Genomic DNA, 18,605 nt, shown 5'->3' on the forward strand with positions numbered 1-18,605 from the left:
TAGAAGAGAGATGCTGTACATATGTGGTCTGATGTGCTTTAGCGAATCATTTTAAAATATAGAGGGCCCAGATATAAGGCCTGTACTTAATTCTGCTAACTTGCAGCAATTGAGAGCTGGCAGATAAATACCCAAAACTTGCAAGCTAGACAGTGGATACTCCTTCTCACAGTGACTAAATACAAAAAGAAATGGTGCAACAGAAAAGAAATATCTGTTTTATATTATTTAGATGTCCAGAAAGAAAACAAATATCAAGTCTCTTAGTTCAGAGTTACTACATATTGAAAGAATAAATTAACATTAGCCAGATTGTTGTTTTTGTCTTAAACAAGAGGCTGAAGGAAAAAATAACAAAAGAATAGATGCAACAATAAGAAACAAAGTAGAATATTGATTTTAGTTATACACATAGGAATACTTTGTTGGTCAGACAAATGTAAGTTTCCCTATTTCTCCTCTTTTTCTTGTATAAGATAAAATATCTCAAATACTAGTCTTTGAACATGTATTATATGCATTCTCTGCTGTAACTAGAATGTTTACTACACAGGTGTCATTTTATACATGATCTGGACTTGACTTACTGTTAGATGCTGGAACAGCCATGCCCTCATGATATTTGTGGCTACTTTGGGAAAGATGCCGCGCTTTTTATGTCGCTTTTTGTCCTTATCTGGATCATCATCATCACCTGTGCTGGGAGAAGCTACACTGTTGTCCAAGCCGTCACCTGTAAATATAGTGAATCAAATGTTTCACTTTAGCTATCTTGAGAGTCGATGATTAAAAACTAATTTGGATAGGTACATTACACACCCAACATATGCACTAAACACACATGAACAATCATAGACCTAATGAAAATTCACAATGTATTTCATGAAATAATATTAAACCTATCATGATCCTTTTTTTTGCTGTTGTGAATTCTAAATCACAACTGCAGCACAACACCATCTATTTTCTGGTTGCAACTCTTAAAGATGTTCCTTCAAGTTTAAGATGCTACCCATTAAAGCTGAGGTTTTCTGAATGCCAATAATGTGCTCTCTCACTGAGCTACACATCATATATCCAAACCAGATTGAATTTTTATAGACATTTTAAACAATGCCAAGCACTTACAACTAAAGCTATTTGTAAATATGGAAGACATTATTTGGGACCATGTCTGGGAGATTTAAATAAGGTGAATCACCATTACAAATTCAATGTTTTCAATTCTGATGAGAGGTTACATGATATTCTCTTCTCACATCAAGATAACAATATAATTATTCTTTGGACTTTTCCAGTTGTCCAAAGGTTGTTATGCATTCTCTGTTTCTCATAAAAAAGATTCAAATTGCATTAAGATGCATCTATCTTTTAGGGAAAAAGTCCTTAGTAAGGTGTACTTAAGATAAGCCATATATAAATATTTATTTTAGGAGTTAAAAAATAGCCGCACATATTTAAATAAAATTTTTGTTATGTTTGTTTTCAAATTCTCATATAAAAACAAAAACAGAGTCAAATTAAATTATGAATGGGCACGTGCATACCAGGGGTAGCCTGGAAATAAAACGGTTTATTCAATTCTTATCATTATTACACCATCTACAATCACTGTATATCCATCAAGAGCCTGCCTATCTGAATTTTATTAGTGAAGTTCAAACTCATCAGTTTATTTATAGAAACCAGTTTTTATTTATGCTGTAATTTTAGCTTATTTTTCATACTGCAAGAAACACAGCAGGAAGGCCAGCAGTTAAAACCTGTAAAGCATTTTTCAGAATAGCTTAGAATAATTTCTTATATTTCAATTTCATCTTTTTCATATAGACAGAATGTCAAATTGGAGCTCCCACTGTCACAATCTTTATGAGCATTCATGTTTTGATCTAATTTAGGCAACTACTATCAATAAAAGAAACACTTAGAAAGCCTTTGTTTTAAACAGGCATTTTAATTCTTCAAAATAATGATTGAACGTGCAATCTTGTAAGAATTCATTCTTTAAAAAAAATGAGTGTGACTATCTTCACAAAAAGCTCTTTGCTTCATGAAAGTTCAACTGAGGCATTCATATTTCTAAAAGGGAACTCTTCAGATGTCTTAGGCTGATAAAAGTCTTTGAAAGGTTTTATTCAGAAAAGCAATTCCCCATATAAAGTAATGATTCATAAAATAAACATAAGCAAACAACGGCATTTAAAATTTCCCTGTACTAATCCACATTCTCTAGTCTGATGGGCAATTAAAGAGAGGCAAGGAAGGAGAAACATATCAGGCAGTCAGTGGTTAAAAGTAAAAGGGTTTCTAACATGATGACATCCTATTGCTTATTCTTTTTTTAAATATACTTTCAGCTCCGTTACCACCCATCCACCCACCCCCACCCTGGCTTCAAATTATTTTAGCAAGCTATGCCTTGTGCCTGGATAGAAGAGAATTCATTGATAATTTATGGAAATATCTACTATAATTCAATGGAGATTTTTTTTTCCAGCTTTGTGCATCAATAGATAATCAAGGCCTCAAAGCAGCCTTAGCTTAGCATTACCTCAGGCCAAAGAATTCCTGAAAGCATGCCTTCGGGGCACCTGAATTATAGACTCCATTAGGAGGGGGAGGCTTTCTGCATTCCATGAAGAACACTCCCCCAGAACCTTTCCTGTTTATTTCTGCTGTATGAAAGCAGAAACATTAGGAACAGAAACCACCACCACCACCCCTTTTTGAAAGGGGAGGCTTATGGAGATACAATGGAAAAACCTTTCAAGCAAGACTCAGATCACCTCCTGTCAGTCCCAGGCAGTGACCTATCCCAAATAAAAGATTTCTGTTACATCATTAGCTCAAGCCAAAAACAGCCTTGGCTTAATGCACAGTTTGTTCTTCCTACTGTTTTTAGGCAAATACAGCTACTTTACTCCCATCTGGGAGGGAAATTATACTGCTGGGTTGTAATCTAAGACAAGGTTTTCATTGGAAGCAAATGCTTTCAATCCCATGTAAAATACTTGTGCACGCTCAGAGAAGCTTAAAACAATAAACTCCAGCCCAGTCCAACAGAAGATAAAAGAAGGATAAGAGGGGGAAAAAGCAAATTAACGAAACAGGGTCCTTTAGAAGAGATTACTTCTATAGATTTTAATACAATTGTTTTTGGGGGGGAGGGGGAAAGATTCGGAAACTTGATTCTTTATAAAGGAAAAATCTCAGCTAAAAGTCTAAACAGCATGTCCATTCACTCTGCAATTCAATACTGTCACCTCTATAAGGTCTCTTGAGAATACTTTTCCTCTTCTGCTTTCTCTACCCTACTTTTTAAAAACAAAACAAAAAGGACTCGAAGACTCACTAACTAACCACATGGTAGCAACTATGAACCACGTTTGTGAAATGTCAGCGGTGACTTCATGCTTGAAGTTGACTTCTCCCACTGCCAATGAAGGCAAGCTGAAAAGGTGGAAATAATCATAAAAATGATGCTAGTCCATAAACAAGCTTACAGCCTCATTAGTATAGCAGTAGATTCCACTGGGTGATTTATACTCGTTTTGCTGATGCCATGAGGAAATGCCATAGGGCAACTTCAACCAACTCCTAATGGTTTCTGACAGCTTCTTAGCAACTAGTGCAAGCAACGCTGTGGCTTTTGCTAGTAAGAGAAACTGAAAATGTCATATTATCTGTCCATGTGCCACAATGTCCATGTGGCAATTAACTAGTAGTCCAATGACTGAGGGGCCAGAGGCTTTTAAAAATGCCCCGTGGCTATATAAAGGCATTGCTTGAATTTGCGTTGCGCCTATATGCAAGTTTCTAATGCAAAAGTGTGGTTGTCACTGGCATCTTTCTCATGGCCATTGATGAGTTAGGCCTGCACAATATGCTATTGGAGGGGCATATTTTGGGAAGGGAAATCCATTTCCTTTCTTCTTTCAACACTAATGACATTATCAGAGTAATTTAGCCATAAAAAGTACTTTGATAAGCCTTGCTTGTAAATAAACCTTGCTTGCTTGTTTGCTTGCAAAATACCTGGACCCCTGCTTTTGAACAATGAGTGGATGACAAAAAGAGCTAGTTCTTTTCTCCTTTTTCACAAATTAGTCTAAAAGGATTTGAGATCACTGAAGCAGACTCATTGCCTGTGAAACTGCTAGAAGCATAAGAACTCAGCATAGCAAGTAGACACTATTTAAGCAAAACAAAGCAATATAAAACACATACATCACAAATCTTACAACAACCAAAATGACAGCTATGGCTCTACAGTGCAGTTTTTTCAAATCTCGAAATAATGCAACATATGTTAAACTTTTAAACCCTTTTAGTGTAGCCCTTTGATCTTTCAAATAATATTTAAATATTACTTTTAAAATACTTTGCAGGTTGTGGTTTCGTGAAAGGAGACAACTAACAAAGATATTTGTACAACAATCTGCCCAGATATAATTCCTCACAAATTTGGGGTCTAACCCGCAGAGCAGGGCAGATGACCTGTGACAACTCACAGATTGTCCTGAGGCTCAGATTTCAAACACACTTACCTCAAACAACTCAGAGTTGCCTATTTAAGCATACCCCAGCATTTAGGCTGTGCTATCTTGTTTCTTTCAAGACAGGATAAAGAAGCATTTATTGTATTCAAGCCATTCAGTGACTCAGACTGGCCATGTCAGCAGGGGTTCCTCTCATTCAGGTCAAATCTCTACCCCTTCTCTTCCTAAAAGTTCCCCTTTGGTTCTCTTGATTGTCCCTTTTTACTTCCCCTCCCTCCCAAGAAAGTTACACACAGAGAATGTATAGGAAAAAAATCCTAGAATTCCTTTCTTCAGCAACATTACTTTGAATGAGTTAAGGCTTGCAATGAATGCCAAAAATAACAAAAAAGTTCTCTGACTTTTCTCTTGTTCCTTACATATCCCCAAAAAAAAAGGGGGGGGGTTTCTTTGGATATGCGAGGAACAAAAGTCAAGGAAACTGTCCACTGGCTGGAGAAGATGGCATGTTGGGGAGAGAGAACTAGAAGAAGGCTCAAATGCTAAATTCCAATTTGCATCTGCTTTTTAAAAAAGAAAAAAATTGTCAGGAGCTATACCATATGGGAGCAGAAGAAAAATGCAGGTTCAAATAATCAAGGAAGTGAAAAGAAAATACCTAACTGTTCAAGTCACTAGGATCAGAGGGATTACATTTGAGGGTACAAGTGGATGTGATCTCAGAACCACTGACTGTAATAATTAAGTTATTAGATGAAGCTAGCATAGGTTTATTAAAAATCATTCAGGCTAGACAAATCTTACTACTTTTTTTGACAAGTGACTAGTTTAGTAAATAAGAGAATGCTGTGGATATAGTATATGTAAACCATAGTTAAACATCTGGTATAGCTGATCACAGACTCCTCCCTGATGAAATGGAACAGTTTGGGATGGGGGAATCCTATTATGAGATGAATTCACAGTTCTGAGGAAGCATACCCAACGCATGGTCTTTAATGGATCTATCTTTACGCAGAGCGAAGTACCTCAGGGCTTTGGTCCTGAGCCCAGTGTTCTTCAATGTTATTATAAACCTTGGTTTTTCTTAATTCCCATGAGTAAAATTGATATGTTAACTACTACATGTTTAGAATATTCAGTTTTAAGAAAATCCATATTTCGCTCTAATGTTAGCATCTTTGTAACATTATTATTCTTTAGAACAAACATCATTAGTGATTAGGCTCAAAATTTAGACTAAAGAAAACACTGGCAATTTAAAGAGGACCCCTGCTGGCTCAAATTCCCAGTTTAAGAGTTTATCTTCATTTCACACATTTCAACAATAATAACAAAATTCCAAATCCTCACTGGTTTTATAACTGTGATAGAACAAACAGGTAAAAATCAAATGGTAGGCTATGCTTTCTTTATATTATATGAAATAGGAAAACATAAAGAGATATTAAACTTCCAGGTACCCCCATTGGTCTGTAATAATTTCCAATACCATTGCCATAAAGATAGGAAGAACAGACATCAAATTAACAATTAAGTAAAAGGTCCTATGCATAAAGAATCCTGCAATGGTAGTCAAAGAGAAAATGAAGTAAAAAAATAATGCAGTATTGTTCTGGGGTGTAATGTGTGTGTCTCTGTGTTGCATTTATATTATATCACATTATGCGGATTGTGTGTATATGTGTGTATACATAACATTACACACACACACAGAGAGAGAGAGAGAGAGAGAATATATACTACACTTGACTTTAGATGAACTGCTATGAGAAAGTTAGAATTCATATTGTGCTGAAATCGTTTGCCAATTTCACCAAAGTCTCTTTCCTCCTGAGAAAGAGGTTTCTGTTTTTCATGTGCTATTTTTGACTTTAATTCTTTTCATGCAACATAATAGAAAATTGCTCTCTCTGTGTGTGTCTGTTTGTGTGTTCTGTTACACATTCCTCCACCACTCTGTGGCCTTCCCCAATTATCTATACTTCCTGATCTAAAAATTCCCACAGAATTCCAAGTTTTCTTTCCTGGAATGAAGTGAAATTTAGAAAGCCAGAGAGAGTGCTGACTTCTGAAGAAGTTACTATAGACACAAAGGTAGAATATTCACATTGGCCAGTGCGTAATTAAAGGAAGTATAAGCACTCCGCCCCTCACCAATGAGAATTCATCTACTGTACTTGTTTTTCTTTCAAAGAAAATTGAAAACACTTCTCCATTCAGTTTAACGATAATGGTTGGATTCAATACAGGATACATTTTTTGGAATAGCACTATCCTTAAGGCATGTTGCTACCAATATTTGAACAGAAAAATAATATTCCAAGGGTAGCTTTATTTCCCAATGTGTATTTCTTAAAAAGAACAAGAGAGCAAAAGGGAAAGGTCAGTGAAGAAAAATGCACACCATACACATAACTCCTTAAAACCTTTCTTTCACAGTGATTGTTCCAAACCACAAACATCATCCAACTGTCACCACATCACACTAATCTGCTATAAAAAAAAACATGTACACACATTTCTTTCATTCATTTTTTTAAATACTAAACTCCAATAAGCCATGCTCACCAACTGCCCATTTAAAATGTCTCCTTCAAGTGGATTATGTGTGATAAATTAAAGCTATTTAGAAAAAATTTGGACAAAGCACTGGAATTTACTGAGCTAAGGAACAGATAGCGCATAAGCTTGCATTCCAAGCTCCAACTTGTAACAATCCATTTAGATAAGAATCTATCTCCACTACTTTAATTTTTTTTTCAGGAAGTGCATGTGAAGAAATGTACCAAACATCATTAGAATAACAGAAAGCTTTAAAATGTGCCTTTGCCTGTAATTCAGCTTTATCACTGAGGTCTGCCAAATTAAGTACCTTCTGCTTAAGCTTCTTCATTCTTTCTCCCTCTAACTCAGCTTCTCTCAATTTTTCACATTAGAAGTCATTTTAATCATTTAAAAGAAAACATTTCAGAATCACATTTTTGTTCTCAAGAAGCTAGTACAATAAAAATATTTAGTCTGACCAGAGACTATTGGATTTTAGATATAGCATGTTGTGTTCAGTTGCAGTTAAATAGTAAAAACTATACACCCTACTTCAGTGTATGATCCTTTAAGGCAGTGGTTTCCCAACCTTTTCTATACCCCACACCCCTAGAACACTTCCGATAGATTCCCGCACCCCTTACAAAAGTTTGAAATAATGGCAATGAATTATGCATATACACTATAATTTTGAAAACCCAAGTTTTCGCACCCCCCAAGGGGTGTGAGCACCCCAGGTTGAGAACCCCTGCTTTAAGGTAATCCATTTCTGTATTTTATTTTATTGTGCATTCAGATTTTAAAAATATATCTTTCCTCAAATTTCCTTTTTCTTCAATAAGTAATTTAACATAATAGTCACTTCTAAAAAATGTAGTTTTATTTCAGAACTTTCATATTCGGAACTAATTTGGAGTATGGATTTCTACACTTGTCAGTCCAACTCCAGCAATGAGATAACATGTGAATCTTTAAATTATCTGCCCCTAAACCCATCTTCAAACATCTCTTTCTTTTACACATTAAACAAAATTTTATCTTGGGAACCTTTCTCAATTTTAAACATTTGGACTTTTGTTTGGTTCACAGTAAACTAAGGATCATATGATCAAAGTAAATTCATTAAAAAAACCTAATTATTCAGATTTATCATTGAACAAATATTCTGGGCTTTCATTTCCAAAACTGCAGATACATATTTCATGTCTGCATTAAAATATTCACAGAAACAAATCCATAAGAGTTCAATGGATGTTTTACTCCCAATTAAATGTAGATAGAATTAAAGCATCAGAAAGTGAAAACTAAGCTGTTTTAGAAAGATAACTAGCAGTTGGATATTTGAACCAACTTCAATGAAAAGCTTCATGCTTGAGCTGATATGTAAAGATTTCCACATGGTGCTTAATCTATGAATATTCATTCATATGGACAAGTTGCAGTTATTGTGACACCCATACACATTAAGAATTTGCTACATGTATGTGTAAATAAATGACTGAGAGTTGAGTAGCAATAATCTATTTTGCACCTTTAAAGGAAAAAGAGTTTCATTAGGATAAGGAACCTTATCCAGTTCAGAAAATAGATTCAGACCTGTTTAATACTTAGATAAGGAACACCCAACCCCCCCCCCAAGAAGTCCTATGACTATACTGTATATTGGGACACTAAAATAAACCTCAGAAGGCAGCAATGGCAACTACTTTTATACTTCTGTCATGGACACTACATGAAAACTTTTTTAATTGATGTGAAGGAGCTCAAAGATGCAAAGTGTTCATCTTCCACCTATTAAAAAAAGGAAATGGCCAGCCATTATTTAGAGGCCATTCTTCAATTGTTGAGTCCAAAGAGAGCATTTAAACTCATCTCTAGCTTTTCAGTGTTAAACATTAAGGTCACAAATGGCCTAGCTAAACTATAATATGAATTCTCAAACTATGGGGCCCATAGTCATTGAATACTAAAAAAAGAAATAGTAAAGCAAAAGTGTTTGCTACATTAATTGTATAAAATTACTATGGTGGATTAATCACGTTTCTGACAAGCTGACAGACTGGATGCCAAAATGTGATTTTAAATATAGATTTTATCTGTTTTTTATTATTTTACTCTAGGATTTTAACTAGATATTCATTGAATGTTTTTATTGGTTCTGGTTTCTGGTCTTTGACTGTAATAAACCTTTATTGAATTGAATTCATCAACAAATGCATGTATAACTCAACAATACACTTGTCCTCTAAAAAGGTTTCAGATAAAGGGACCATACTCATCACATGTAGTTGGACCTGTAGCCTTTGCATGGATTAAATACCTAGCTTTGGCTTAATACCTGAAAGGGTTTTAAATCGAATCAATACTGTTCAAATAGAAACTTACAAAAGATGTGTTAGGGAGGATCTGGTCTATATTGAGACTACACCTGACTCATAGACAAAGCAGATAATCAAGTATGGAGGAAATATCATTTGTATTACTATAACAAAGCATTATAAAGGAAAAGGATTAATAGAAACTGAAAAATGTATACTTGGGAGATAATTTATTTTGTATTGCTGAATGTATTTTGATAAACTCCTATAGTCCATCATAACCTAGATTTAACTTCTAGAAAGATTGCCTCAAAAGAGAACAAAGAACAGGTGAAAAAAACTGCTACAAAAATACTTTAAACTAGACATGACAAACACAAGGCCCGGGGGCCGGATGCAGCCCGCGAAGTGGTTTCATGTGGCCCGCAAAGCCATCCTGGAAAAGTGAGGGAACGGCCCCCGTTGCCTTGGCCCTGGCCCAGGCCAGCTGGGAGCCAATGTACAATTTTGTGGTGGCCATCTATGCTGAAACGCATTCAGTCTTAGCTCCACAAGGCCATCTAGAAACAGCAAGGAACCAGCCCCTGCTGCATCGGCCCTGCTCCCTGGGTGCATGCTGGGGAGATGTCACCCTTTGTGAGGAATGAAGAAATTGGCCATGCCGTGGCGCTTGCCCCGGTCCCACCCCCTTCTGCCAGAGACCCTCAGATTTGTCCCACTTCTGCCCAGGCCCCCACAGGCACCCTTGACATGAACGATGTAGAGCTGGCCATGCCCACCCAGAAGGCCACACCCACTCCATCCACGCCCACCCAGTAGGCTGCACCCACCCTGGCCACACCTACCCAGCCCCCCAAGGGCAACCGCAATGCTGATGCAGCCCTCAATGAAATTGAGTTTGACACCCCTGCTTTAAACCATACATCCCCTACCTAACTTTATTCAGTTTTGTGGCTGTACCACCACTATGGCTGATGAGAATGATGGAAACTGAAATCTGGAGAGCTCCTGATTGGGAAAATTAATAAAAGCAAGAGCTGAAAATAACCAGAATAAGAGGAAAAATTGCACTTTTGCCGGTGTAGTCTTTCATATAAGATTGACATATAGCATGTCAAACTTGTTAAAGCTTAGTTGATAAAAGGATGCAAAATTAGAAATCCTTAATTTTTAGCAACAATTTATATTTTTAAAATGATAAACATCTGTGAGTGAAAAGTGAAATAACTATAATCAGTACCTCAGTGAAGATGGGAAATTTCTTATCTTTCACATATTACTGGACTAGAGTTGCCATAATCACTGATCACTGTTGTTTGGAATGACAGGAATAGACGTTCCATGACATCTGGAAACCACAGATTACTGCTCTTTCCCTAAGCTATTTTTTTTCTGTATTTCTTAAAGCTTCTCAATAAATTATCTATATATAGAAATGAAAATCAGCCTTAAATAAAAATATATTGTATTTTTTGTCAATTTTCATAAATTCTGCATATTTACAGCTAATCAGACTATTTTAAAACAGATTTGAAAAGTTTAACACAGCTTTAACATACTTTAACTGAGACTAACAGGCTAATACAGATTTAGAAGTCATAAAATGATTTGAAAAGTAATAAAATATTTCTAATAATAAGATACTTAAATGCACATTTACAGTGTATGATAAAAGTCCCACACAATGTTTTAATCTGGTATTGGGGGAGGAAATTGTTGCTACCTACTTTTATGGCAACCTATACACAATACATGCTGAATGGACTAATTTAAAAGAGCAATATAAAAGTTAAACCACAAATAGGTTTAAACATAAACCTTGACTCTTGGAACAGACTTATGTTTTCAACAATATCATGTAGGAACAAGACAGGTTTTTCATTATGCAACACCATTACATTTCACCAAAACACACAACTGAGTAATACTAAACTCAAAATCTCAACTTGAAAAAAAAGTATTGCTTTTGTTTAAAATTAAACGTGCTTTGAAAAGAATGCAGTCCTCATTTCAAGTACATATAAACCAATTAACTGACCTCATATTTTGAATGCATTACATATTTCTATGTGGTGCTTTGACAAAGAGTTGACATTTGGAAAAATATTAGGGTTGCTCATTTTTTTAAACAATAATTATGATCTCTTAAAGAAATTAACAGAAGAACTTTGCCTATGTGTCCCAATATCTTGATTATGTTTGATAGATTAATAAATATATGTGAAGCTGGAATTAATGGCAAGACCTTTGACCATTACAAACCAGATAACATAGCTCTTCTAGGTAATTTTATGTGAAAAATGTTTAAATAAGGCAGGAATCAACTATAAACTATAAACAAGTTTTAATTAGTATACTAATAAAACTGTCTTGTCTATTTGTTTGTAACCTTCAATTAGCATCATAGTACAAAAATTGGTGCATCGAAAAAATTGAATCAAGGTACCTCAAATCTGCTAATATAAAAAATGTGTAAAAAAAATCCAAGACCCATTACTCCTATGTAATCAAACTTTCAAGGATTTCACCACCAATTGTCACAAAATTGTGGCCACTACAGAATCACCACAGTTGGCCACTGACACCTGATCATGATTTCAAGGCTCCCTTCCAGCTTCCCACAGGCAGCTAAGTCAATGAGGAAATCAGTAGTTACTCCCACAACCTCTTTGCCTGCTCATGGTCATTCTATTTCTCTGTTTAGGTCAGTGGTTCTCAACCTTTTTAATGCTGCGACCCCCAACCGGTCATAAGTCAAGGACTACTCAACCGGTCGTAACTCGAGGACTACTCAACTGGTGCAGCACCGTTTGCAGAATGGGACTTTTGGCGGGCTCAGCAGGGCAGAGACAGCCTGGACAATTCCTATTGGCTTTTGAAAGCCAATAGAATTAGACTCTATTCAAGAGAGTCTATTCTATTGGCTTTCAAAAGCCAATAGAATAAAAGGGAGTAGCACAGCTAAGGAAAAGGGGGAAAAAATGGCGGACTGTGTTGTTTGGCGACCCCCGTGAAATGGTCATTCGACCCCAAATGGGGTCCCGACCCACAGGTTGAGAACCACTGGTTTAGGTAAAGAAATATCTCTGAAAAGATGATGCAATAGGTCACGGATCTACTAGTTATAAACTAAAAAAAAAAGGAAAATAAAAAGGAGCCTGTGTGCTTTTTATTAATAAAGAGAGCCAAAGGTAAAGAGTTTGCTTACAATTTGTACTGATTCAGTGAGACTTGACAATTCATGAGTACTGGAGACATTCCCTTTTATCATTCATAGGTCTGGATGTGGAAATTACCTATATTTGCAGCAGGTTGGTAGCAAGATTTGCTGTTTATCAGCTAGGAGGTAGTCACTTATTCATACTATAGCTTTGCTTGAGGGACAGGATGGAATCTCATTCACAGAGAATTATCAGAGGGTTATATCTCTCAGGTTACTCACTTTATTTTACTCATTGGAATATATGGTCCCTAGCAGCTTATCAGTGATCTACAATTATGAAGAACAAAGAAAGAAAGGAAAATAGAAAAAGGTTACCCCCATATCCTTCTACATTCTACAAGTGGTATGTTCTCAACACGAGTAAAGAGAATTATCATGAAACCCACATAGTTTTTCTTTTTCCAGGAATAAAGCTGACAGCATTTGGGTGACCTCACACAACTACAAAACCAAGACTCAATTTGGTTTCAGTACAGACAAATAGCTGATAGATGGAAGATAGATCGTAATGTGGGTCTGCTCAGAGAAGATGAAAATCTTTTTAAACAAGTAAAAGATCAAAGGCGAACTCACATTAAGAGAATTTATGGGGTGCTAGTAGAACTGGACTCAGAATCAGAACTAATTAAAGAATGTATGATTAAATGGGCACAAAATTTTGGTGAACCAGTTCTACTAGATACCTGGGAAACTATCTGGGTGAGGAATGTTAAATTTACACAAGCCCAGAACTTAAGGGAAAATTTTTACAAAATGTTTTACAGATGGCACCTTGATCCACAAAAAATGTCTCGTATGTATCCTGACTTACAGCCTAAATGTTGGAGATGTGGTTGTTTGGATGCTACTTATTATCATATTTGGTGGTCGTGTAAAAATATAAAAGTCTTTTGGATTAAGACAGTGCTTCTCAACGTTTGTGTGACGGCGACCCCCGTCACACAAACGTTCTGCACATGCGCCGGGCCGCGCGCGTGGGGGCGGGGCCCCCACGCGCATGCGCAGCGCTGTCCCCATGCGCGCAGCGCATGCGCGACGGCCCCCCACGCGCGGCATGCATGCACGGTGCCGCCCCCATGCGCGACACACATGCGTCGCGCTCCCCCCATGCGCAGTGCGCGTGCACGGTTCCGCCCCCATGCGCGATGCACGTGCACGGCACCGCGAAAAATGGTGGATCGCTGCCTTTGGCGACCCCCGAAAAATGGGCGATCGACCCCAAATGGGGTCGCGACCCATAGGTTGAGAACCGCTGGATTAAGATATGGTGGAATATTCAAAGAATTTTTAGAAAGAGGGTAAAATTTACCCCACAATTGTTTTTGTTAGGTATTGTTACTGATTGTGATGTTAAGGAAGTTATATTGATGTTAAATTTGATTACGGCCGCTAGGCTGTTAGTAGGGCAATATTGGAAGAAGGAATCTTTGCCTACCTTGCAAGAGTGGTTTTTTAAAGTTTCTTATTTGGCGGAAATGGCAAAGATTTTGGCTTTCTTAAAGGAGCAATCGCAAGAGAAATTCTTTGCAGTATGGGAAAAATGGATAAATTTTATATAATATAAATTGGATATAAAAATATCATTTATCTTTCTAATAACTTGTATATAAATTTTAATATTTTATAGATTGTATTTTTTTATATCTCTTTTCTTCTTTCTCTTTTTTTTTCTTTTTTATTATCTTTCTTTCTTTCAAGTACTTTTTCCTTTTAATACGTATGCTTTTTTACATATATTTTATTGTTAATTACTTTATAAATTGTTTATGTAAGGTATTTAGATATATTTATGATTTATATTTTTTCAATTTTTTAAAGATTTTTAAAAATTTTAATTAAGCCTATACTCAGCTCTGGGAAGATCGGGGAGGGGGGGGATGGAGAGGGAGGGTTGGGGTCGGTGGGTGAGGGTTGTTTTTTTTGCTTTTTGTAAAAATATCTAAAACTTTTCAATAAAAAAAAAACCAAGACTCAATTATCTTTGCTCTAGGTAGCAGTATTTTTTCCATTCAAATCATGTGCAACAGTCTACAGCAGGAATCCCTTAATATAGAATAGACAACAGAAGCCTTAATTATGTAAGACCTATAAATACCTAATACAGCTTAATACAAAAAACAGAGCATGTAAGCTTAACCAACCAAAGTAAAAATAACTGAGACACAGCCTCTTCCATCTTTTCCTATTAATACATATCCATGCAACTACAAAAAATATTCCAATTTATTAAGTTGCATCATCTCGCCTAAGGATTTTGTAACAATGGTTTCTAATTTAATATTTTCACAAACAAAGATCTTGACCTAATCAACGTTTAAAATTACAGAAAGTATAGGGTGATCAGGTGAAAGATACAGTAGGTATAATTGGAGATCTCAAATTGATTTATAGTAGATTATTAAAGATTTCTAATTCTCAATTTTTAACAAGAACTTCAGTAAAGGATGATTCCTTCATCTCTATCCTAAACAATACAGTGAAAAGAAGAAAACTTCTAGTACTTAAAAATAATTTATATATGGAAGCCCTATTAACTTATGTTCTGATGCTTGCAAGAAAAACATGGTTTCAGTGTTATTTAAATTTAAGCCAGTATCTTTTGCATCAGACTTTGGTTGGTAGGGCATGAGGGTACAGCACGGGTGTCAAACTCAATCATGTCACATGAAGTATCGTGACGTATCGTGACTTTTTTGCCTTTGTTGAGCTGAGGTGGGCGTGGCCTGCGCGTGATGCATCTGGCCCACGGGCCACCAGTTTGATACCCCTGGGTTACAGTAAACAAGCAAATTGGACCCCACAACTTGAGGTCTGCTCACCTAACAACCTCTTCATTATTCTCTCTCCATATGTGGAAAGGTTAGTTGGTGCAAGAGCATAAATTAAAACAGTAGGATCCATGATAATGAAATTAATTACATGTTAATGTAATTAATATTTAAGCAAAAATATTTAAAATAATGAGGCACTGTAATATTGCAGATTAATTAACTCATTTATACCACAATACTGATAACCTACTCTTCTAATGAAAAGCATGCAGTCTATTCTAAAAGAATCAAAAGAGCAGTAAAATAATTACATGAACCAAACTAAATAAGCACAAAGGCTTTCTGTTAAAGTCCTGATTGCATACTATAAAAGAGGCTTATCTTACTAGAGTGATAAGACATATATCTGGCAAGTACATTTCATGGCATGCTGTCTTCTCAGCCATATCCACTGTATTTCCAACTATGGAGAAACCACAAACAGAGTTTTTGTTGTTGAATGGAATGACAAAGTAGATTTGTATATAGAAAAAGAGGGCTCTAAAATATCCTGATAAACTGGAAACTTCATTAGCTGGAACAATACTGGAATGTTATAATCAGAACAGTATCTACTTATTGCTGTTTAATATAGTGGTCTTGTAGAAAAAATACTTCTCTGTGACTATGGTATCATGTGTTGGTCTGAACATACATACGATGATGGGTTAGTTACTTCAATATGGAACAAAAAGAAGGGAGAGACTTATAAATAAAATAGTGATCATGTGTAACTTTATCAATTCTTCCCATTGGGGTGGATTTATCTGGTTAAGTTTTTTAAAAATATAACATGTCTTCAAACTGGGCAATAGCAACTAGTCTATACACAGCTACAAGAATCCTTACTTTTCATGTTATTAATGTTGTATAAGAACTTGATACCTCCAATCTATTGTCTACTTGTTGAAGGAGGGGGTAATCTGACCTACAAGCTGCTTAATATAATTCAGATCTTCAAACCTTGCTCTCAAATAGGCTATGGGACATTGCCTGCCTCACAAATGCTAATTGCAGAAGATTAATGTTTAAGTGGATAAAATATATTAAGTGCTTTGTATTGGTAAATGATGCTCATTGTTTAAAAATAAGTACTCAAGGAGAAGTGAATCAAATAATTTCACTGCAAGCACACAGCATCACTCAACTCCATAAATCACTTTGTCAACTAATTTATAACAGAATAGGTAGTTAGGATAAGGTGGCCATAGATTGCATCACAGTGAATATTTGTCATGAACTAGTATGATCTTGCTTAAGTTGTCTTCCTACGTGTTATAATAATCCTATTTGGAGCAAGCATGGAGATTGGAAAGATCAGTGAAATGTGAAAGTTTATTTCATTACTTCTAACAGATACAGATAATTTGGGGAATAAAAAGTGAGCAGCCACACAACACTTCCCCTAAAATCTAAATTCTGGCATTTTTAAATTACAGAAAGCCAATGGAAATTTAATCAGTCTTCCCACACAAAATACATACATCCTCTGATAAATACATGTTCCCCATCTCTCCCTAGTTTACAAATGTATACCTTTTTCAGTAGCTCATAAAAAAACAAACAGGGACTCCTAAATCTTTGGAAACAATGCAATTGTGGAAACAATTGTACAGCTTAAAGTTAAGAATTTTCCTTCATTATAAATAATAAACCAATTTATTTAATGAGAGTATAAAACAAAAGACAGAATGGTCACTAAAACATGTCCGCTTAATCAAATCTCAAAAATCCTTTTGTGTCTTTGCAGAATTTAATCATGTTCTTTTTGAAGATAACAGAACTGGATGCAATATCAGAAACTTTTAAGTATAGCCTTAAGTCACATTTAGGACAATATATTATTTATCTAAATTATCTGAAGAGGTCTGAATATTTTGTAGAGGGAACTCATTGCACAGAACACTTATTAAGCAGATAATAAATTAGAATATGATAATAACCAACACTATTTTTTAAACACACACACACACACACACACACACACACACACACACACACACACACACCAGCCAACAGCAGATAAGAAAAACAAATAGATAGATGATGGGAATATAAATAGCTGGTCTCCAGGCTCTCATCTATAAAATTATGTAAACAGGGTATGAGGAAACTGAATATATTAAAATATACTCAACATTAAAACAATTTGAATAGCAAATAGAATTAGGAAGCTTATAGTATGCTTGAACTTTAAGGAAGCAGAAGGATACTCTGAGAAGAACAGGTTTTAACACATTCACCACTGTGCATGTTGTTTGTTTTTCTAAATCTTACAGAATTAGGTGTGCAAGTCAAATCTGCCCCCAGGCAGCTTTAACTCCAGTGACCTGCCCTCATTCGGCAGAACACCATGGGTCTTGCTGACCTCGCCAGTAACACAGAGGTCATATTTTCACATGGATGAACAGATCTTGAACAATTTCTCCAATGTATTAAGCACAAAACAGGCTTTTCTTCAACATCAAGCATGCATGACTTAGCCGTACACCTCTCCCAATCTAACAGACGTTTGGGGAGGTAAGGGGGTCAAGGAATTCTACCTCCCTCCACCATCCACTAACAGGGAAATGTACATATGCCCTCTTTTGCAGTTCACCCAGGATACAGATACAGAATAAGGTTGTTTTACATTCACTTTTATTTGTTTTTATTAGGCTTCACCTGCAATAAGCTGGGGTCAAAGTATCATGTAAAGGCTATTTGTTTCTATTTGTAGTTGTTGATATGAGAAAGTTGTTGCTGTGGTCACTTCTGTTTTAGAACATGAAAAAGAAGAGCCAGTGGAATTTTTGACTAATTGTTGACCTTCTTTCTTTATGTTTGCGTGTGTGTGTGTGTACATGAATGTGCACACAATAAATATCAAAGTGTTATGTCAGCTGCCAATAAACCATTGCAACACTGCCCTATGTACATTTGCCTTGGAAAAATTTAGATGCCTAGAGCAATTGAATCCCTGGTTTTGCCTGTAGCCACAATTAGAAAGGCAAAGCTTCTCTCTTATGCAATCCCAATCTATCAGGGATCTATATAAAACTGAAGATCATGATCCCAAGTCAATGGATTTGGGTACTTTGTAATTATACCACCTCACTCAGAATCAACACATGGGATTGCATTCTTACTACTTATGCAAGTGGGCAACACATCTTTATTGTGGTCATAAGTAATATCCAGTCTATAGAAATCTGGCAATATTTTCAAT

The 18,605-nt window shown here is 35.9% G+C and overlaps 1 protein-coding gene across 3 annotated transcripts in view; it reads right to left on the reverse strand.

The window, feature by feature from the left end:
* Positions 1-18,605, reverse strand: part of LOC120316518 (homeobox protein Meis1) — a 142,026-nt gene that overhangs the window by 57,517 nt on the left and 65,904 nt on the right. For all 3 annotated transcript variants that reach the window (XM_039362218.1, XM_039362219.1, XM_039362220.1), the window contains exon 8: positions 588-733. In XM_039362218.1, the coding sequence (XP_039218152.1) occupies positions 588-733 (146 nt within the window). The remainder of the gene's footprint in view (positions 1-587; positions 734-18,605) is intronic.

The sequence above is a fragment of the Crotalus tigris genome, unplaced genomic scaffold, assembly GCF_016545835.1.
Source record: "Crotalus tigris isolate CLP2741 ecotype Arizona unplaced genomic scaffold, ASM1654583v1 scf7180000019386.494713, whole genome shotgun sequence".
In the NCBI taxonomy this organism is placed as follows: Eukaryota; Metazoa; Chordata; class Lepidosauria; order Squamata; family Viperidae; genus Crotalus; species Crotalus tigris.